Genomic DNA, 22,943 nt, shown 5'->3' on the forward strand with positions numbered 1-22,943 from the left:
GGAAAGGTAAGGCAAACTGCATGCCCTGTTTTAGAAAAGCACAGCCTCTTTCTTTAACTCTAGTCACATGGTAAAATCTTCAGTTGCAGTCTGAAGTGAACCAACAAAAATCTTAAATAGTGGGTGTAACAGTGACAATTCAACAATAGGAACAGGATGGAAGGAAAATCCAGGGGTAGCATTGTGCCAGCTACAAGTAAGCACTGTAAGTAAGAAGCTGCTGTTTATGTGCCAGCCCTCCAAATCCTGGCAACTCTTTGCTCTCCTGATTGCCGTTAACTTTTTCTTCTTTTTCCCTCCTCAGCACACTGGGAGGCTCATGAATCTGTGTGGCTGCACAGAGTGCAGGATCTGACATGTAATATAAAATCCAGCAGCTCGAGGAGAATCCAAAGACTTTTTTTTTAAAAAAAGCACTGTCAGCCTTGAAACGTGAAAGCTAAGAAACTAATAAAAAATAAATAAATTGGTAGGGTGGGCTATAACAAAAATAGAGAAAGGTCTGTGTAGAGCTGCTGCATATCCCTTAACCATTCTTTAGGCCACACACACTTTCTTTCATACATTTGTGTCCAAAAATGTTCAACAAGATGCCTGACTTTTTAACCCGAGGAAATGGGCGAATAGGGGGAAAGGAATCATAAACTTTGTGTTTTGCAATCTAAGGTAAAACTCAGTTTCTGCAAACAAAATGTTTCCTTAGTCTGAAATAGCCATTGATGTGCGTACAAAGGAATCTTACTCCCGTTCAAAATATGTTTAGGATGTTATTCTGTGTTTAGCTTATTTGGGAGCAAGTCCCATTGAACTCAGCTGGGACTTACCTTAAAGGGACATCTCTGAATAGGCATGTACAGGATTGTACTATATGCGAAGCTAAACTAAAACAAGTCCCATAGTCTAGAGTCGAGAATGTTTTGATAAAAAGTTATAAAACAACCCAGCATGGGGTGCCTTGTACATTATGCTGTTCTCTGAACAACTTAAAGCTGCCTTTTAAAATCAGCACATACCTTTGAGTTGCGCATGAATAAGCATTAACAATTGTGTGAATACAACATTGGTCCATCTCCTCAAATAACAGAAGGCCTTTGGTACAAGGAGGGAATAGCAACACTTGAAGGGAAGGAATTAATAATTGTTAACTTATTCAAATTTCACATGACTGCAGCATACAAAGAGAACACAATTTTATAGCATGTTTCAATAATTTATAACTCCTTGACAAGGGCTTGAGAAAGGACTGCTATGTAAATACAAATCACAGGCATGGTTTTCTATTAATGGCTTCTTTTTAAAATGGATGTTCTTTCAGGTTTACTATGTAATTTTTAACTTGTTTTGGAAAAAGGTTACAGATGGCAAGGTTACTGGGATCCCTTCGTCTTCAAAAATGGTTGCTGGAAGTAGCTAAAGTATTTTGTTTCCAAACATCTAAAACAGTGTATTTATGGAATGTTTATTGTAAGTATATCTGCTATTATATAATATCTTACAGTTATTTAACCCTGCCACAACTCTAAAGAACAGCTTTATTTAAGACCTTAATTCAAATACATGTATACACATGCACTGCATTGCATGCATAGCCCAAGATTATAACTGGCCATCCCCTTGTGTCATTGCAATGTAAACAGAGTAGCATGACTGGGAGTCGTGCTATGTCTGCGTGTTCTTTACGATGTAGCTATACATTAAATCATGGCATCCAGGAAGGCAAAATGGCTTGGTGACAGGGATGAAGACTTACTTAATCACTGTTAAGGAGAAAAGTGATCGAAATAGACATTAGGCTTGGAGTAAGCACCATTGGAACTCCTTAGGGCTTAACATCTGAATGTATAGGATCACAAAGTTAATCCTACCTATATTTTGGGGATGATTTGGCTGAATCTTCACTATTTGCCTAAGGGCCTTTTACAGAGTGAGCAACTCTTGGTGTGGATCAAGGCCTGTAGGAAATGAAAAGAAAGTTGCTATCTTTTGTTGGGATCTTGAAAAGTCTAAAGCTAACTCAGTCTGAATTCTGCTGATCTGTAACATATCAAAAACCACAGAGCTTAGAGCTTGCCGATCAGAAGGTCGGCAGTCCGAATCCCCATGACAGGGTGAGCTCCCGTTGCTTGGTCCCTGCTCCTGTCAACCTAGCAGTTCGAAAGCACGTCAAAGTGCAAGTAGAGAAATAGATACCGCTCCGGCGGGAAGGTAAACGGCATTTCTGTGTGCTCCTCTGTTTTGCCAGAAGCGGCTTTGTCATGCTGGCCACATGACCTGGAAGCTGTACGCCGGCTCCCTCGGCCAATAATGCGAGATGAGCGCTGCAACCCCAGAGTCTGTCACGACTGGACCTAATGCTCAGGGGTCCCTTTACCTTTTTTCTTTCCTATTATAAAGATGAAGCTTATTTGCCCAAGATTAGGAAAAAAAATGTTCAATACCTTTTTTGATACTAAAACTGCAATTCTATACTCACCTGAGAGTTAGTTTCTACTGAGCTAAGGCTTCTGAGTGGACTCACTGTAAGTTCCTCCTTATTGTGTGCTCAAGGCTAGTTGAGCATTATCATGTAGCAACTGCTTTAAAATGCCCAGACAGTCCAAACAAATTCCTCCCTTGAGTAGGAAAGTGCAAGTGATGAATGATAGAAGTACAGGATTTCTGTGCAAAATTTCTATAGCTCTAGCAATTTTAATGAATACCACTAGTGATAAAATATGCCATCACTTACTTACGCTTTCCTGAAAGGAGCAATTAATGAGGAAAATGACAATTAGCAATTTTTAAACTTCCAAGAATGCATCTACAGCAGAACTAACAATCCTTCCCCAAAGCAAGAGTTCTAGTTTTTACTCTGCTTGATGAAGATTTTAAAACCTAAAGAGACATAAGTAGAACAGCCTTCCACTTGAGTTTTTCAGCATTCAAATTTTAAAGCTATTAATTTTAAATCTGCAGAGAACTTGCTACATATGCCCCCAACTACTGGATAATACACAGAGCAGGGTCATTTCTGCAGTGATATTGGAGTTGTGGGACTTTTCTTGGGGAAATTACCTTGCTCCTTCCCTCTTGGTTTTAAATATTTGCCCAGCCAAAGTGTCCACTTTCTAGAGGATTTCTGATTGGCTCTGCTGAGTGCTTTTGGTTTTATTTCTGCTGCTCTGTTTAATGTTGCTTATTCATGGGGCAGAGGTCGTTCGTGTTGCATCCAGGGGCACAATGGTGCCCCTGAAGCCTTTGCCTACGGTAGTGCCCACAAAGCCTCTGAATGCTTCCCTGAACTGCCACCTTGGTCATGATGGGGTAATGGTAGTTTACTCCCCCCCCCCCCCGGACATACAGCTGAAAGAGGAAGTTGGAAGAATGGCACTCTTATTTCCTGTTTCATTTCCATGTGTTTTTCTAGGTTCAGGTTAATTCTACCTAGATCCCTTGGAAGTAAGATGTGCATGCACTTCATTTCTTTGGATTGGAGGGGAGAAGTGACTAGGGTGGTAGCACCCATGGCACTTGCTCAAACATCCAAATGTGCCCACAGACCTAAAATGTGAAAGGGAGGTTACAAATATTTTAGTGTGTGTGTGTGTGTGTTTGTGTGTGTGTGTGTGTGTGTGTTGTGTACACCCCCACCCCCACACCACTAGCTTAAATTGTTTTCAGACTTTATTCTCAGTATTGGTTCTTCTTCACTGAGGCTGCTGTCAAAGAATATGGTATAAATAAATGCTATGCTGCTCATGCTCTAGTGCTTGGAACACCTGTTTTAAAACTTCAGTTAAGACTTGCAGTCTTTCTTCACGCTAAGAACGGGATTTTGTGGCCATGACCTATATTCTTGGTCAGAATCAATGACATCAGCCAAAGTGAGGGTAGAGAATAGGGAGCTTTAAGGTTCAAGACCTCTCCCCTTTGTATAACTGCACTTTGAAATGTTGTTGAAGTCAAAACATTTATGTTTTAATACAGTGAAATAGACTTGTCTAGGTCTTATTCCTTCCGTATTATTTTTGCTCTCAAGTTAATCCCATACAAATCTGAAAGGCAACATATTCAGTGCATATCATTGAGTGCACAAAAGCAAGCACATCTTTCTTTGTGCTACACATGTGTGGGAAGGCGAGAGAGAGACCAGATCTTAATGTACCTGAAACCCTAGATTATTCCCCCCAGTCTTTTTAATGGCTCTCATCCTATGTTCACTTTTAAATTCATTTGAGATTTTCTTCCAAGTAAATGTGTATAATATGGTAGTCCAGGTTTTGTTTTCACTGCGGAAACTTGGTGTTGCTGTGTTTCTTTTAAAATGGATGAGTAGAGTGTGAAGAAAACTAACATGATTAAAACTGGATTTGAGCACTGACAGAGTTCCTGTAGGTATTAAGGATTAGCAGCAACAGCTGTTGCTCTTCTCATTAGTAGAGAGAGTAAAGAACTTTTTCCCTTAAAGGATGTTTGCCTGGCAGGCTGAAGGAGAAAATTGCTGAGTATCTGAAGGAACATGTCTCCCAAGGTAAGAAACTGGCAATGTTAATGCAACTAAGGTGTTGAATACTAAGAGGAGCTTTTATAGGGCTAAAAGCAAAATTGGGATATGGAGGAAATATCCTATTACACAGGAAAAATAACTTGCATATATTTAACTACTTACAAAAATGACTGTAGCAGGGATTATACTGGAAGATGGGAGTGTGTGTGACTCAATTTGTTCAAAACCTGTGCTAATTCAAGGGCTGGGTTTTTAAAAAGGGATTCCTTTATATGGCTTTGTGTTGCCTTCAGTCTGTAAATGGTTTCAGAAATCACTGTGGAGGAAAATAATTGAGCTAAACTTTGGCTCAGAAGAAGTAGTTCAATATTTAATAGCATCTGATCAGGCACATTTAAAGGTGGTAGGAAAGTCTATGTAAGCTGAACTCTGAATAGACCTATTCTTGTGTATAAGGCGTTTAAGACACTAATTTAAATGCCAAGTGGCTGATATTGTCTGGTAGGATAGAGAGATGACTATAGAAGCTTATGGGATCAGCTAATGGATAACTCTTTAATGGAGAACTGATTTTGCTGATAGGCAGACACAAATGTAAGGGGAAGGAATAGGTAGCAGGAGGAGATTGGATGATGGATCTGCAGTGCAGATGGAAATGATTTTTCTACTCTTGCACGTTTGCTTCACCACCCTTCATTCTTTCCAATCTTAACTCACCTTCCAGAAAAGCTGGACTTTCATTTCATTTTGGAAAGTATGAATAATTAAAGGAAATTTTGGAGTCAAGTATGACATGAGGCCTTTAAACTTCACTGACCACATATGCAGTGGTGACACTCTTGGCACTGTACCCCAAGAGACGTGACCATGAGACCTAGGCCTGACTTGGACAGGACCTTCTGCTATTTGGACCTTTCCTGTTATAGCTCTATAGTGCTGCTCTACAGTATTCAAGCACAGCTGCTTTTAATAATTACATGTATATTTATACGTTTGAAAGATTTATTTTCAAGAACATGAATATATTCAGCATGGGCTTTTAAATATATGAGCACCTCCCTTTTTCCTATTCTTCTTTGGTATACTTCCAAGTCAGTAGGGTTGTGTGTTCCAGCGCTGATCAGGAGGAGCACACAGAGGTAAAGTGAAAGTGGGGGAAATCAGAGAACTGATAAAATGTTGGGTTTGAAATGCTAGATTTAAATGGCTATATTGGGACAGTTGTTAGTGCTCAATTTTTAAAGATGCCTCTAAAAAGTATTTTAGAAAATAAAATGGCATCAACATGGTGGGCATAATTAAGTACTTGTGTCCCTGTTCACTATGGATGCCATGAGGACCAGCCAATAAGTGATATGAATTTTGTATATGGTCATAGGCTGCTTTAGGGACGTGGGTGGTGCTGTGGGTTACACCACAGAGCCTAGGGCTTGCCGATAAGGTCGTCGGCGGTTTGAATCCCCGCGACGGGGTGAGCTCCCATTGCTCGGTCCCAGCTCCTGCCAACCTACCGTAGCATTTCGAAAGCACGTCAAAGTGCAAGTAGATAAATAGGTACCGTTCCAGTGGGAAGGTAAACGGCGTTTCCGTGTGCTGCTCTGGTTTGCCAGAAGCGGCTTTGTCATACTGGCCACATGACCTGGAAGCTGTACGCCGGCTCCCTTGGCCAATAATGCGAGATGAGCGCTGCAACCCCAGAGTCGGTCATGACTAGACCTAATGGTCAGGGGTCCCTTTACCCTTTACTTTTATAGGCTGCTTTGGGAAATATTTGCAAAAGCAGTATACAAATTAAATAGGTATTTGTAACATGCACAGAGGAAGTTGCTTTATACCAGCTCAGAGCATTTGTTTGGCTAGGTTGATCCATTAAAATGGAAATACCTGGGATCTTCTGAATGAAAAGCATGTGCCCCTACTACTAAACCCTTCCCGACTTATGCTACCTCATCCCACATTGTACTTGCAGTTTCAATGGCTGTGTTGTCTTCCAGCTACTCAGTATTGGGTTTGAATGCTGGGGGAAGTGCCAACTGCCCTTCAAGGATGTGTTAGACGCAGCAGTTTCCTCTGAACTTTGTGTGGAATCCAAGTAGCTGCTATCCATTCCCCGCGTGCTAAACATTGGGAAAGGTCCATCGATGTTTCTGATAGTTACCCCACTGCTAGCTCTCATTTTGCAACATGGCCACAATGTAAGAGAATACATGCACCATCTGACTGCCATGAGCCAGAAGCATACTGGCAAATGATTTCAGGTAACCACTTTGCCTGGGTGGTTACTGCCCTGCCACCCCAACAGTTCCAGAATAAGTCAAAGCCTGCTTTGTTCTCAAAAGTGTTTTATTTCATGTATTAACCAGGAAAAAGCTCCAGGGAAGATTAAAACCTCCTTTCTCACAGTCCAAAGCTTGTGAAACTGTCAGTTTCATCTGAAATTCAAAGGTATCACTGGTGTAGCTTCATACAAATTGTACTTTTTAAAAAAGCACAGCAATAACCTCCAACGTCTTTTCCTGACAGGTAGAGGAAGAGATGAAAGTTCAGGCACTTTTTGTTGTGTGGGCATTGACAACCCTGTGCTTAGTTTCATACACCGCAGCATTCTCTCATGGGGCCAGTCTTTCGGCATGTACTGATATGAGGCCCAAACATATCAGAGCTCACCTTCAGAACCCGCAGAATAACTATATTACCATCCATACCAATATATCCTTTTTTCCAGGTGACAAGGTTCCAGGTAAGGAGTCACAGCAAATTATGATGTTTTGGGGGAAAGCCAGAGGGATGTATTCAGTTAGAGGCCATAGATCAGGGGTGGGAACCTCAGCCTTGGGAGCCACATGTAACCTTTTAGGCCTGCATTTCTTGTTCTGCCCACTTTTGCTTTTATGTCCCACCTATCACTGTGGCAGCTGGAAGTTTGCCCATTGGGCAATGCAGCCCTCATGCTGAAAAAGATTCAAAGCACTGAATCCCTTCTCAGTTGCTCTTTGCTGCTTAAGATGGCCTGCATTTGCCAAAGTCTCAGTTGCTCTCCAAATGCAGGGGGACAAAACTAATTGAATGAACAGAAGAATGAATAACAAGCAGTAAGCAGATGTAACAGCAAGACTAAATTTGAAACATTAATTAAAATAGTCGGGGCAGTTTTGCAGATACTTATGTGGCTCACATAAGGAGCACTTTATGGGTATGTTGGGAAGATATATTACATTAAAGGAAACTTTTGCTTTATATGTGATAATTAATGTGTGTTGGGTGTAACTGTGTGTAAACAGAAATCGAAATGCAGTTATGCTCATGTATATTACAGAAGAAGTAGCTTGCATGTGACATTGCTTGGAATAAAACACCAGTGTTTTTCATACACAGTTCATGGATCACTGCCAGTTACAGTTGGCTCTCATCGAAGGAGATGACTTAGCCTCTTGCTATGGTGTAGTGTGGTGTAGTGTAGTGTAGTGTAGTGTAGTGTGCATTTCCAATGGCTTATGTTATTGTGTAACTTCCACTTTGTCCCCAGTCACCGTCAGGAGCACGCGTGATTTCATGGGCTTTATGCTTCAAGCTCGCAGAGTATCAAACGATCAAATTGCTGGTACTTTTGTTTACATTCCTCCTGGCTCCAAACTGCTGACTTGTTTTGAAGATGGCGACACTGTCACCCATTCAGACAAGTCCCTGAAGAGAAACCTGTCGTTCGTGTGGAAAGCACCCGATCAGCCCATTGGAGACATCAGGTTCTTGTAAGAAATTTTGGATTGTTAAGATTGAAGGTCTGCTTGATGGTTAACAGATTGGAAATCTTCTAGTGGAGGAATCCATGGGTGCTAGCTACCTGGCTCTTTGCAAAATTTACTGAGGAATGGTAGCATGATATTGATTCTAAGCTCAGAAACGTAATGGTCCATTACGTTTCTCCATTATTGTCCCACCATTCCAATATCCCCTGGGTTCCACTCTTGTTTGTAGTCCAGTAGGAATTCCACTTGTAGAAGCTACAACCCATTTCCCTACATAATTTCTTTCTGTTTTTCTTTTTCCCTCAAGAAGGCTTTAAAAAAACCAACTTAAAATTATTTTCTATAAAAGCCTACCCAAAACAATTTATTAACTATTATTTTTTTAAAATATTTCCTGCAGGAGTGTATGCTGAAATGGGAAATAAGAGAAAATGTTTCCTTTCTTCTTCTTTGCACAGGTTTACAGTTGTACTCCTGAGGATTTAAGTTTGATATTTAAAGTCAGAGTGGCAAAGCATCTTTTTTATGCTTTCTCTTTTAAACCTTTAAACTGTATATAAATGGATTTCCAACATTGATCAGCTCTGCTCTCTCTCGTTAAGTGAAACCTCAACATTTTGGAAGGCATCCAACACAGGCAGATTTCATAAGCATCCTAAATGCTAGTAACCGCCCAGCCAAACAGGGCAGTATAGGTTAGGATTCCAGCCTTAGGGCACATTTGCTAAACACTGGGCACAAGTCCTTTTAAGTAAACATTTTTAGGATTGAGCAGTACATGTTTTCCTCACACAGCTAGCTCTAACTGCCTAGAGAAACTAAAGCCAACTTTTGAGGGCATTCATGAGGCTGTTGTGGAAAGAGATTACATTTTTCTGTTTCCCAGTGTGACACTTCAGTGCTAAGACAAGCTCCATCTATTAAAAATATGTCTTTAACCAGTATATGTTTCTATTTGACCAGGCCTTTGTCTTTGTCTGATTAACATTTTATGTTCTTTTAAAAACTCAACAACTTGGGCTGCCCTCTCTCAACAAAAATTCTGGCTACACTTATGACTACACTTACCGGTATTAAAAAAAATGAAATTCAGTTTTCTTCCCATTCTTGATCATGGCATGACTATGGAGCTATATTTTGTCAAATGACAAATTAATTTTTAAAAAGCTTATTAAATTAAAAGTAGACTCCCTCCACCAATGTGTTTTGATTAGCTCTAATTGTGATTTTATTTAAAACCCCATTCACTAAGGTTTCAGCTGGTTATTTGTTGTCATTTCAAAACAGAAAAGTGTTATGGTCTAATCCTTTAATGTCTTTTACGCTAATTCTGTTTGTAGATGTTAAAAAATTCCCTTTGATTTACCAAATGTTCTGATGATTTATTTATGGTACAGAATGACTAAAGCCTTGCTTCAAACACTTTTTAAAAAACAGTTTATCAGTCGTCCAGTCGTACTTTGTTTATTGGGCAAGGATTGAATCTTCCACTGTGTCTCAACAAACACAAAACAGAACCACAGCTGAAAGTAATGTAGCCCCCAGTGTAATAAAGCCAACACCTCTTCAAAAGTCTACTGATCTAAAAGGAGCATTTGCTGCAGGGAAAGGTATGTTTTTATCCGACATCCTTCCCCCCCCGCCCCCAAGTGGAACCTTTCTATACGTCTATGCTATTTCACACTATTATCTTATATGACTTTGAAGTATTAGGACTTATATTAGTGCAAAGCTTTTATGTTGGATTGAATTATAAACTTATTGTGTGATGCCCTGCATCATACTCAGAATAGACTCATTGAAATCACTGGACTTAAGGGACTTGCATCCATTGATTTCAATGAACCTACTCTTATGATTTAGTTCTGTACCACCCATTGACTCGGAAGAAAACAGCACAGATTTCTATGGCCCTGATGTTCAAGTAAATATCCTTAAGATTTTCTCCATTGGATTCAGTTCACACTACATTGCAAAGGGAATGGACTTTAACAGCTAGATTATTCTAAGTATTAAGCAGCTTTGTTGAGATCACTTGCTTTTGGATCTCACCTGCAATGAAAGCATGAGAACTGTACTACTAGATCTCACTGTAATTCACAATCTCTCTGGATGACATCCATACGAGTTCTCTTTGAGGTTTTTTTGGTAGAAGTGGGAAAGAAGAAGGGTGTGCCACTGTTGCTTCTCCTCCCCTCTGCTACTTTGTAAAACTAAATTTGCTCTTTTATCCAAGAGTCTGTCTAACTCCTTGTCCAGCTGACACACACAAACTTACTCCATCATTCCTCTTTCCCATCTCCTGTTTCTCTTTCTTTCTTCTACCTTCCTTATCTTCCTGCTTATCTGGTTGAAAACAGAATATACATACTAGCCAAAAGATGACACTTGTTTTTCCAAAGCTGTAAGGTTTTCTTCTAACTTTTATTATAAGCTTTCTTTTATATTACTGCTTATTGTCATTGGGAATGGAAAGTCTTAATAAGCACTGCATACATTGCATGAAAAGGTCCTGTTTTCAATACCCAGCTTCTCCATATAGATCTGGGAAAGGCCCCTGTCTGAAATCCTGGAGAGCTGCTGTCACTTGGTGTATAAAGTTAGATAGTACTGAGTGAGGTGGACCACTGAAGTGGCAGTAAAAGACAGTGTGTTGTGTTCCCAGAATGTAATGTGGGCTAATGAATGTGAAAGTATTTGCCTTACTGATTGTCATGATTTGAATGTCACGATCATGCCCTTCTTGTGAGGTTCTCCAGAAGCACCTATCTGGCTACTATTGGAAACAGAAGCATCTAACAGATTAGATGTGTCTAATCCAGTACTCCAGTTATGTCCTCTTAACAAATATGAAATATATACATAAGATAAGCATGTTCAATATTTTAAGAAATGTCTGCTAACAGTATTATATTTATTAATGTTTTGCTTTGTGCTTAACCCCAGAAAGTTCCACTCCTGACACCATCTTAACTCAGTTTGCAAAATTTACACATACTAGTCTGACTCGGATTGCAGCCACATTGATTTTGGATCCATCTTACAGCGGACGACAAGTCTCTGAGCCTCCTGACAATGGAAATGTTCTGTCTGAATCCCTTGCAGACTTGGTCACTTCACATGCCATCAGTCACAGTAGAGAAAGACAAGCTAATGGAAGTGGCACAGTTGGTGATCTCACACTGGAGCCATCACTTCAGTTCCAGGATCTCGGCTTCATAGCACAACATCATTCCTCCAGCCACAGCATGTACAACAGGTACTGTATGGGCACTACGTGGACATTATTGCACTAATATTTATGAATATTGGATTTGCCAAAACATGGCAGTCTTAAAAGAGTCTGAGTGCTGCATCTCTCTCTCTCTCTTACACGTGTGTAAATCCAGAATAACAGCTGCAGAGCTTTCAAACACTGCCAGGTGTAGGCATTTTGGAGGACTAAGACCAGCTAAATGCAAAAAGGCTGCCATTTGAAAGTTACCTGGCATGATAGCTGTCTGGTAGCAAAATAAGATGCTCATGGAGCGAGAGACAGTCTCTGGAGAAATGGTCTCTGCGGCTTGTGTCTAGCGCTGCCATTGTTTGTGCAGAATTGACTTCCACTTGTGCAAATGGAATTTTCCTTTCCCCCTTTTCCTTCTGTCCCCTATGCATCCTCCAAATCTCCAGACAGTTGGGGGGCCTCTCTGGAGCCGATTCTGGAGGTCGTGTGTGGGGCTGCAGTGGGGAGGAGGGGAAATGGAAGTCTCAGTGCTCAGTGTGTTGGGCACAAGCCCATTCCTTATTGGTTTTCAGCTCCAGAGCTCACCTGAGCGTAAGATTTCAAATGACCTTCACATAGTGCCTATCTTATATGAAACAGATCTAATTCTGTGGCACATATGGGCTGTGGCTCAGTGGTAGAGTAGCTGGCTTGCAGCATCTCCATGTAAGTCCGCAAATGATCTCTGCCTGAAACCCTGAAGATGTGCTACCTGTCCATGTAGACAATGCTGAGCTAGATAGACCAGTGGTCTGGCTCTGTGTAAGCAGCCTCCTTTGTGGGATTCATATCTGTGACATACCATACAATTAAAGCATCCCCCCCAACCCCAGTCCTGAGTAAGCTTTGGGAGGAATTTCCTTGTGACAGTTAGGAACGTGTGTGCAGAATACAAGCTGGATTTATCAGAACGAAATGTAATTAATTTACACTTTGCTTCCCAACATTTCAGGAGAGAAAATACTTCAAGCTTTTCTGTATCACAGCTTTGTTCTACATGTAAAAAAGGCATGGAGGTAAGCACTGAAAGGATGGCATTTGTTTTCATGAAAGATCTTTGGTAGTACATTGTTACTGTTCTGCTTCAGCATTGTGTCTTACTGACAGAAGCCTAATATGATAAAAGGAAGATGTATTTGTTTAAACTGGTACCACACTCTAATATCATAGAGGTGTGCAAATAAGTAAGAGCCACTGCAGTGACCCAACACATAGCTAAACCCTGCTAATGATAAAATTTAGAGTTTCTCCTCGGACACAAATTCGAATGCTCCTGAGACCATTTTCCTGCTGCTTTGTAAGGCCTGCAGCCAGAGAATCACAGTGTCACTGAATGCAATGAGAACTTGTCTCATTATTTAATCTGCATTGAAATCGTAAGAGTATAACAATGCAAGACTGAAAACAAATCTGTAACTGTATCCCCACCCCCCCACCCCCGCGCGAAAAAAACCATGTAGATGGAGAACAAATTGTCCTTGAAGGTTTGAACTCGAAAGTATAATGGACACACTTTTGCTTTGTTTGTAATGGGAAAGCCATAGGCTTGGTCCCATACTCACACAAGGCTGAACAGACCTTGTGGGAATGTGTTGTTTGCCGAACATTTGGTAAGGGGGCAGAAGCCTTTTGCACGTAGAAACTCTGGTTTTTGCTTGAGTGAGGAAGAATTCTTTGTGACTAGAAAACTTGCCCCCAGTGTACAAATACAGAGGATCCAACGAAAGCTTGATTTTAGCCTTCTGGAATCCTGTCTGGAATGTCTGGCACACGTAGACTGCATCTGAGGTCATTTCATGTCTCTTGATAAGCACAGATTGCCAAAACTGATGTGCTTAATTAGTTGTGACCTAGTTAGCTTTAAGATTCGTCGGATTCTGAAGCAAATAATTCTCTCCCCGCTATAACTGGCTTCAGACCCAGGCATGGTTGTAGACCACAGAGAAAACAGGCCAAGCAAAGAAGTGCATTTGGTGAGTTTCTCCCCCCTTAAAGTGTCTGAATTTAGTGAAAATCTGAAGTACATTCAGAAAGACTAAATGAGCACAGTGCTACAGTGCTGCAGTACTCATGATGGCAGGTCCTGGAAAGAAGGCTAAGTAGTCAATGTCTGATTTTCCAGTCAGTGGATTTTGATGTAGATCATGTACCGTATATACTGAGGCATTAGTGCTGTTCTCGCTTACTCCAGTTAGAGGGCAGTAGACTCTCTGAAATCTTAAATAAGTTAAAGTAAACTCTTGGAAGAGAGCCCCACTGGGTTTGTGGTACCTTTTTATGCAGACATTCAAAGCTATTGTGTTCTAAGTGTTCATTTTGATGGCAATTATTCCTGGAGTTGTATAGACAGGAGACAGCTGGCTGTAAACAGCTCTGCTGAAAGAGGATAGACATGTCTTACAATTAACCCTTGGGCCATAGATACAGCATACGGATATGCTCTTTCAACTACTATGATTCTTAGTACTAGTAGCTTTCCTAGTCCTGCTACTCAGTGTTTTCTTTTGCTCATGATATTAGGCACTGAGCAGAACAGAAGTGATACAGATTCTGCCCAGAGGAGTTACAGTTCATAAGGAAGAGACAAGGCAGCAGTGTCAAGGAGAGGGTAGTAATTGCCGCATGAATAGTAGGGATGAGACAGAGACTGTCAGAAGGCATAAAAGAACAGGCAGATGCTTACTTCATAGAAAAGGATAGGCTGAGAGATGGTGAATGTCCCAAAGGTACCCAAATGAACTTTATTACTTAGTGAGAATTGGAACATGCATTTCCATAGTTTTGCCCTTCTTTACCATATTGGCTCTCACATTTCCATTTTCCTTAACTGGCAGTGGCCAAGAAAGCTCCTGGTGGAGTCTAACCTATAATAATAATAACAAACAACAACAACAACAACAACAACAAACAATTTGTACTGCACCCACCTGACTGGGTTGCCCCAGCCACTGGGGTAGGATTTCCAGCAAATATAAAAGCATAATAATACATAAAACATTAAATCCTTCCCTATACAAGGTTGCCTTCAGATGTCTTCTAAATGTTGTACAGTGGTACCTCGGTTTATGAACACAATTGGTTCCGGAAGTCTGTTCATAAACTGAAGCGTTCATAAACTGAAGCGAACTTTCCCATTGAAAGTAATGGAAAGTGGATTAATCCGTTCCAGATGGGTCCGCGGCGTTCATAAACCGAAAATTCATAAACCGAGGTTCCACTGTATAGTTCTTCATCTCCTTGACATCTGATAGAAACATTTGATTGTGCAACAGGCTAACTTTATTCTCCTCTGTCTATAAAACCTATCAGACATTTTTTGAGCTCTGTAACATTCCTTTACCCAAACGCCAAGCCCATCACCAAAGCATATAATGACATCACAGTAAGAAAACGACATGCTCATCTCTGAAGGTCACAAAATGTGGTGACACAGCATAAACCTGCTACTATCTCTGCAAGCTAAGAAGCTTTCTAAAATGAGAATTCTGAATACTAATCAATGGTTACCTATCTTCTTCCTCATCCCCTCCCATTGGTCTGATTCAATACTGTTCTAGGATCATTTTAAGAGCTCTTAAGAAGTGGTGTGCTATTATGATCAGTTATCTGTGAGAATTGTGATGATTCTAGTAGGTTAATGATAGTTTTGACCTAACTGAACAACTAAAAGGTGACTGTATATCTCAGCCACATCCCATGTGCACTTCATCTCTTTGTTTTTAAGGGGGTTCCTACACCTAACCCAGGCCTTAGCAAGTATGTGCTACCCGTTACAGCTTCACCACTGGTCCACTTCCGGGATCCTCTACGCCTCCCAGGCATGGGAACAATACCAAAGCATTTAGGTAGTGAAGAGGACACAAGTGTCTATCAAAGTTTATCAGGAACTTCAAGGAAGATGGCAGAGAAACAAGCTGCGACGTGGGAAGTTCCAGCAAACTTCCTGCCCCAGGCTGAACTTACATCACATGAGCAGGAGGGAAAGGGCAGAAAGGATATCCCTGGGAACACACTCCTGAAGGTAACAAGAGCCACACCCAAAGCTACTGTTTCTGGAGAAGGAGGAGGAAAGCCACACAAGGAGCTTGTAGTAGCTCAGCTGGGTGTTCTCCTTGGATGCTCTGCTGTCCTCAGCATGGTGCTGGCTGTTGGTCTACGTTGCATCCATTCCCAGTATTGTCACAAGCGAACGGAAGTGTCCTTTAGTGAGCCAGAAAATAATGCCATGGCACTTCAGGAGAATGGGGAGATGATGCATTTCAGAAAGATACGAGAGAACAGCTTTGTTCTGGTACAGGCAGAATACAACTGGATCAGCCCATCAGGCAGTGGGAAAAAAGCTGTTCTCTAGGGTGTCTACTAGCTCATGGTGGTTGTTCTTCCTGTTAGATGTCAGGTAGCTTCATCTGTAGGCCTGAAGTAGAAAATAATAGCACAGGAAGTGGAGCAGTTGCATATAACCATCTAAGCAAACCTATTTTGTGTAGGCATGATTTTGTTGCAATGCAGATGTATTAGCTACTTTGCAGATATTATGCAGATGTTTTACTTTCAGATATGAAAATATAAAGGTATGTTTTGTTCAAAGTGTAACTTTTAAGGCAATTAATATTGCATACCTGCTCATTAAATTGGACTATTGTTGCTATTATGTTTCCTTTGTTGCCTTAAGGTAGTGCCAGAAATAGAAATCCTTCCTCTGCCACTGTGTGTCACCTCCTAGTTCGTCTCTGCAGAAAAAGTTTCTGCTCTTGCGGTTCTTCTTTTCAAGTAAACAGAAGCCCTTTGCCCTCTTCTCACTTAGGTTGCGATGCCTTTGGTTTGGTGTGTGAGATTTCTCAAATCAGTCAGATGTTTGCCACTTGAGCTAACTTTCCTGTTTAGAAAAACAAAGCAGAGCAACACTGGCAGTTAAGAAAATTGATCCATGGGATGCAAACACTGACTGGCTGCATTGTGAATTGATCTCCAGGAAGGAAACAAAGACACAGTAAATGCCACCTTTTGGCAGAGGAACATGGCCGCTCATCAGGTGCAAATGGAGAGAAAGCTTCTTCTAGCCATTTGCACCTCGATATGCTGGCTTGTTTAATCCTCACGGCTGGCAGTTGCTTTGTTTTCTACTTTAGGTCAGTTCAGCTATTGGAACAATTGGAACAAAGACCTCAGGTCATCTCAGGAAACCCAATGGATGGCCCTATTACAACTTTTGCAGCCTTTTAGCACTCTGACTGGAAAAACTTTCTTCAGATTCAGGTTGTGCTGGAATCAAGGCGGCCTGAGCAATGGTTAGTCTGAGACCAAGTAGAAATTCAGAGTTAATTGGCAAAGGCTATTTACTACTCTGAGTGCAAATCCTTCTCTAAGCATACCCAAAAGGTATGCTCTGGGGAATCTTAAAGTATGTAGAAATATATATTAAGGGGTGGGGGGACCCTAGGGAAGGCATGCTCAATAACCATGCAATGCTGGGTGACGGTGGAAGTAGGTGGGGCAAGAGAACAGAAGAGCAGAGAATTGGGAAATTTAATGGAGTATCCTGGGAATGGCTGGCTGGCCCTGAAGAGCAGCACTCTGAACTGCAACATTGTTGCAACTCTCACTTTAAAATCATGTATCTTTTTAAAAAAATTGTCATAGGATAAGATGCACTGGGCATGCCTCTTCACTCCCAGAGCTTGCTATGCATTTATTATAAACATGTTTAGGGAAGTATTTAATGTGTGACATTTTTATGTATTTTTAATCTTTGTTATTATTAATATCCCACCTTTCATCCTCAATATGAAACACTCTGCAAAAATATTTTTTGAAAAGACTTCAAAACTCAAAACATATGCAAAATAAAGTACAAGGCAGCAGGTAATAACAGGGAAATAGTAAGGGAAAATAAAGGTGATGACCAGGAAGAAACAAACAACTAAAACACCTCTCAATCCCTTTTGGCAATAGGTCATAAAGGGTGTGTGACCACATCTTCCCTGAATTATTTTCAGCTGCACAATTATGTGTTTCAGATGAATGGATTCAGCTTAAAGATGGAAATGAACAAGTGCACTGAAAAAGGTTGAGAAAGTATGATGAATTACTCATTAATTTTCATTAGAAGCAAAATACTGCAAAACCTTTCACTTGAAAATAATGCAGGCTATCACGAAAATCATGGTAAGAAAATATGTGCAGCTGAAGTCAGTAAAAAGCTATTACAGAAACAGAGAAGACTGCAAAATGAATGTTCTTCCTAGAAAGATGATCTGGGTCTGTCAACTAAGTCATAGGAAAAGTGATTAATCTAGTCATATATTAAGTGTCTTTTTTGTTAAAGAATTGGGGTGTTTTCAATTGAGCTTCCTTACTCTAGCTGCATTTAACAAAATAAAAACTTTGTGTAATGCACAATAGTTGGGCTGCTTAATTTTAAAAGCTGCCTCTGTTCAGTACATTGTTAATGCAATCCCTAATTAACTGAGAAAATGGGTCAACAAGCTGGTAAATATTTAAAGAACTATCAGATTTCATTTAAAAAGTTTGCTATGATGGCTTAGCAGTTTATGAATAAATTACAAATTCTTAAGTCCTCCCGCACTATTTCTGTCTGTCTATGTTTAATAACACTAGATTGTTATAGCTTAGGATGTTTTTTAAACACACACACACACACACACACCCTTACCCTTGCCTAGTCCTATCTTGTGTAGAGAAGGTTAAATGTGCAACTTGAAGTGTACATAGATTAATTGATGGTACCATAGTTTATCTCTACTTGTGGTGGACAGCCATATTTTAGTAACCCGGGTGCCTCCCAGGACCATTTGGCAAGGTGAGTTTAGTAAACATGGAGCAAGATGGCAGTGCGAGGTTACGCAAGTGATAAAATTTGCTCCCAGCTTTTGATCAGTGAATATTCTTAACCCACTAACTGAGCATTTTCTTGTTCCCTGTTTTGTGTGAACTAAAAAGAGATCACATACGGGTCAAAGTTCAACCCCCAGATCAGGGCACTGTCTGAAGGTGCCTGATGCAGCAACCTTGTTCTACTGAGCTGCTTAGGGTCTGATTCTAATCAGTGCCTGAGAACCCTATGGAGACCTCTTTAAGAGCCCCATGACAGAAAGGCAGGATTATAAGCTTATTTATTATTTTTAATGAACTTAATTCAGTGGGTAAGGGTAATCTTGCCATCACAACCTCTAGTTCTTAACTCTATGCCTCTAGGAAGAGAGCAAGATTATATCTCACAATGTTCCAAGGGTGAAGAATACCAGTCATGAAGCACTTTGTAAATTAACATTAGTAGTGAAGTTACTTACATACCTAAAAACAATTCTTGGTACCATTTCTTTACCACGCAGTAGCATGAACAAGCAGTGCAAACCAAGGTGCAATTATCCAAGGATAAGCTCTATAGGACAAAGACAATGGACTGCAGGCGGCAACATAGTTAAGAAGTGCAGAACCTTTTGTGCTTCCCTTCCTATACTAGTGTCACCTGGAACTGGACAGGAGCTGCATGGGGCTTCATGCCACAGGTGGGTGTGAAATTGTCCACCTCACACTCATCCTGCTCTCACATGCACACAGCCAAGCTCGTCAAATGATCTGAGCAAATTGGTTGAGGAAAGGGATCATCAACCCCCTCTCTGCTCGTCACATGGTTGAGATGATGAATGGGAAGAGGCTGATTCACATCATCAGCCCAACTCTGCCCACACCAAAGCTGTGTGTGTGTTAGTGCTAGTGTCACCAAAAGTATTAGGGCTGAGGGTCAGAAAAAATTGTGTGGGGGCCAGATTAGCCACTCCTGCTTGATCTTGTGGCCTTTTCCTTTCTCCCATATAAATATCTGTCGTTGCTGCATATGGGAAGAATGACAATGTAGAGCTTGTGGATAATGTAGTTGTGAGGCAAATTGGGTCTTCTGCCTGGACTCTGTTTTCAGGGACACCACAGAGCACATGGAAATATGTGTAGGCACTTCCCTCACCCAATGAGGTTACAACATAGCTGCCAAGTTTTCCCTTTTCTCGCGAGGAAGCCTATTCAGCATAATGGAATTTCCCTTAAAAAAAGGGAGAACTTGGCAGCTATGGGTTACAATTGGTATTTCATTAGGAAAAAAATACCAAGCCATGAGCCATGTAAGTCAAGCAAACTAAGGAGTAATGAAACACAAAGCCAAAAGTGGGCATCTTTGGAAAAGAGGAGTGATAATTAAAATTAGCAATACTGATCAAATATAGCAATGGCAAGTCAGTCACTATCAATACTGTATTAGCTAATTAAAGCACACATTACCTTTTTAGTACCAAATGAAACTGTCACACGTATGACCTTCACTACCATTAGCATGAGTGCCTAATATTAACATACTGAGTGCTGGCCAAAAGCTTGACTACATGGACTGAGCTTATTTTGATAGGGCATGAGCCCAGTGCCAATGTTAGAGCTTGGCAGAGGATGATGTGTGAGTTATTCTTGGCAGCTACTGAGTAGCAAGTAATTTATACTTCTAATGAATGATTCTAGAAGTAATGAAACCTCAACCATGCAAGACCCAAGTTCCAAGAAGCAGCTACTCAGATCCTGGGCACCTTACAATGTATTCTGATGATCTCAAAATATCTATTGCTAAGAATAGCTTGAGGTGGCAGGGGACGACAATAACACTTTTATTTTGGACAAATGCAGTCTTTTGTGTGCACTCAGCGTAGCTCTGTTGCAAATGAGAAGGCAATGCACTGGCTATGTTTTGCTGAGGGCATAGTGGTATTGCTAGGCATGAAAATATAGTTACAGAATTGATTAAATACAATGGCTTCTTTCCCACTCACTGCTTGAAAATAAATATGATTTTATTACTAGATTTACTAGTATTAAGAGCACTACCACTGCTCTAATATATTCTCTTTCACTCACTCACTCACTCACATGACTTAGTATTGACCCAAACTGAGGAAGAGATGATATTCCAAATACAAATTTTTATAGAACCATAGAACTGTAGAGTTGGAAGGGACCTTGAGGGTTCTATAGTCCAACCCCTACAATATTGCCCACAGTCTCTGGGTGGGCTCAAACCACAAACCTGGTTAACAGTTGTTTTTGTGAAACATGATACTCTCTTCAGCAACTGAGGTACATAGTCCCACTTTCAGAGTGAAAACAGGAAGAGTTGTCCTAACTCTGATTTTACTTCAGTGTGCTGTCACATAGCCAAATCAGATTGATTTTGTGGTGCCATGGTATCATAACGCCGCCTATATGATCCCTGATTGGCCAGAAGACATAACCAGCAAGTGGAGGAAACTCACCTTCTGATTTAAATTTTGCATCAAAAGTAAGAATGGTTGTGAACAGGGGTAAAATAGCATGGCACACCAAAAAAATCCTTGCCCACAAAAAAATTGGCCCAGCCTTAATGCAACAACTACTCCCTGATGGAGATAAAGATATGCAGCATAAAGCAGGCATCCCCAAACTTCGGCCCTCCAGATGTTTTAGACTACAATTCCCATCTTCCCTGACCACTGGTCCTGTTAGCTAGGGATCATGGGAGTTGTAGGCCAAAACATCTGGAGGGCCGCAGTTTGGGGATGCCTGGCATAAAGGAAGCAAATCAAACCATACAATAGCTGAAATGCTAATAAGCAAGAGAGCAGAGGATGGGAAATCAGAGCAAAATAGGTATGGAGAAATCAATATGGTTTATTGGCACTTGTTGGCAGGAGGAATTGGTTTAGGTCTGGGAGAAACACATGCATATGTAAAGCATAGGTGGCAGGTAAAACAGAAGAAAGAAATTAGAGGCATTTGAACTGTGGTGCTGTAGAGTAATGTGAAGTATGAGGACGAGAAAGAAAAACTACTGAAGAAATTCTGGACAGGACAAGAAGACAGATGGGGTGGGTGCAACTATTGCTTTTGTTTTTGGCAGCCATTAAGTGTTCATCTTTTTTCATGCATCATGATGATATCTACAAGAACATGACTCTAATGCATTTTCAGTCTTAGTAGTGGTGATAATTGCCCACACAAGCTCTGTCACTAGATGGCTGCAAGTTCTTGACTTGAAAGTGGTGCTTTAAAATGCCTCAGAAAGGGAGCCCATTTACATCCATTCTGGCATCAACCTCATAACCCAGCAGTCGGGGTTGGAATTTCTCCATGGCCCAAGGCAGCTTTCACAGTGCAATGTCCTGCTTTTACTTCCCTTATTCTCGGCTCACTCTGTTTACACAGCTTAACCGCAGGATGCTTCAGTAGGCCAACTAAATTTATGGCTAGATCACTTATTGTATGTAGATCAGCTGACTGCCTGAATGAGTTACATGATATTCCCGCAGTGCAGCAGTGTCGTGGCAACTGTGATGCGCTGTTGGCAAATCCCAGTTTGGGCTTCCTGCATTTGTGGCAGCTCTGAAACAGAATAGCTCACTAGACCAGATTGGATTTTTCTGGTTTTGCTTCTTGGGATGGCTTCTTCCTCTGCTTATACTGCTGACTTATTTTTTCTAGTTAATAATCTCATTTCCTTGAGTTGCTCAGAAAGTACGTAACATGCAGAGTGCCATTACAGTATGCCCCTATCCTCTTCATCTGCTTCCTTTAATGGAACTTTGATGATGATGATTTTGCTATAGGGCTTAAAAACTCTAGTCAGAAAACAGGCTCCCAAGTTAGTGATCAACTAACAACTAATATGGTAGCAAGAAGAAGGACTTATACTCCTCAGGTTAAGGTCAAAGATCCCAGCTGGCCTCTCTGACTCCTGGAATTGCACTATCCATTACAGCTCTGCGCTTGCTAATGTCAACACATAATTGATTCTTTACAAACAGTTCCTACTTTACAGGCAGGTCAGAGATCAGAATCACTTTATTAATATGCGTTGATGTACATTAGATACTGGTGCATAAGGTGCTCAGGCATTCAGCTGCCAGTGTGGAGAGAAATGGTGATGTGACATGCTGGGGTTTATTGTGGAAACATGAAGCTCAAGAAGGGAAAGGAAATTTCACTCTGTTATATAAGCTATCACAAAAAGCTTCCAATACTTCAGGCATGATCCCGCTGTCCTTCTGAACCTCCCAGCTGTATACTGTTTATATGGGGTTCCCCCCCCCTGCTGCCAATACTCTCCCCATTAGTAGCCATCAACTGGTGTAAGCGATCTACTGGAATGGGCCTTTAGGTCTCAGTTTTAAAATCCTTACTCGGAGAAGTCCCATTGACCCAAATGGGATTAATCCAAGATAAAGACTCTGAACGAGGTAATCTTTTGATAGTACACCTACTTCATGTCATGACCCTGAGCTGTTCCTACCACTTAAACTTCATGACATTAACATCCATCACAGAATTTTAGTTCTGAACAGTATTAGCATTGCTGTGTATTCCCACCACACTCGTCTGAAGAAGGGTCACATTCTAAACCTCTGGGAAAGTA

The 22,943-nt window shown here is 40.9% G+C and overlaps 1 protein-coding gene across 5 annotated transcripts; it reads left to right on the plus strand.

Annotated features, from left to right (window-relative positions):
- The first annotated feature begins 35 nt into the window (after positions 1 to 35).
- REELD1 (reeler domain containing 1) lies at positions 36 to 21,329 on the plus strand. 5 transcript variants are annotated; one of them, XM_060278638.1, is made up of 8 exons: positions 36 to 4,510; positions 7,010 to 7,226; positions 8,013 to 8,235; positions 9,670 to 9,842; positions 11,179 to 11,491; positions 12,450 to 12,513; positions 15,222 to 15,518; positions 17,515 to 21,329. In XM_060278638.1, exons 1-8 carry the CDS (start codon positions 4,499 to 4,501, stop codon positions 17,566 to 17,568), a joined length of 1,353 nt encoding a protein of 450 aa, XP_060134621.1. In that variant the 5' UTR covers positions 36 to 4,498; the 3' UTR covers positions 17,569 to 21,329. The 5 variants fall into 5 exon arrangements, with proteins under 5 accessions (XP_060134621.1, XP_034968727.1, XP_060134620.1 ...); XM_035112836.2 differs by having other exon boundaries at positions 36 to 1,464; positions 4,448 to 4,510; positions 15,222 to 21,329; XM_060278637.1 differs by having other exon boundaries at positions 15,222 to 21,329.
- Positions 21,330 to 22,943: the final 1,614 nt, after the last annotated feature.

The sequence above is a fragment of the Zootoca vivipara genome, chromosome 9, assembly GCF_963506605.1.
Source record: "Zootoca vivipara chromosome 9, rZooViv1.1, whole genome shotgun sequence".
NCBI classification, from domain to species: Eukaryota; Metazoa; Chordata; class Lepidosauria; order Squamata; family Lacertidae; genus Zootoca; species Zootoca vivipara.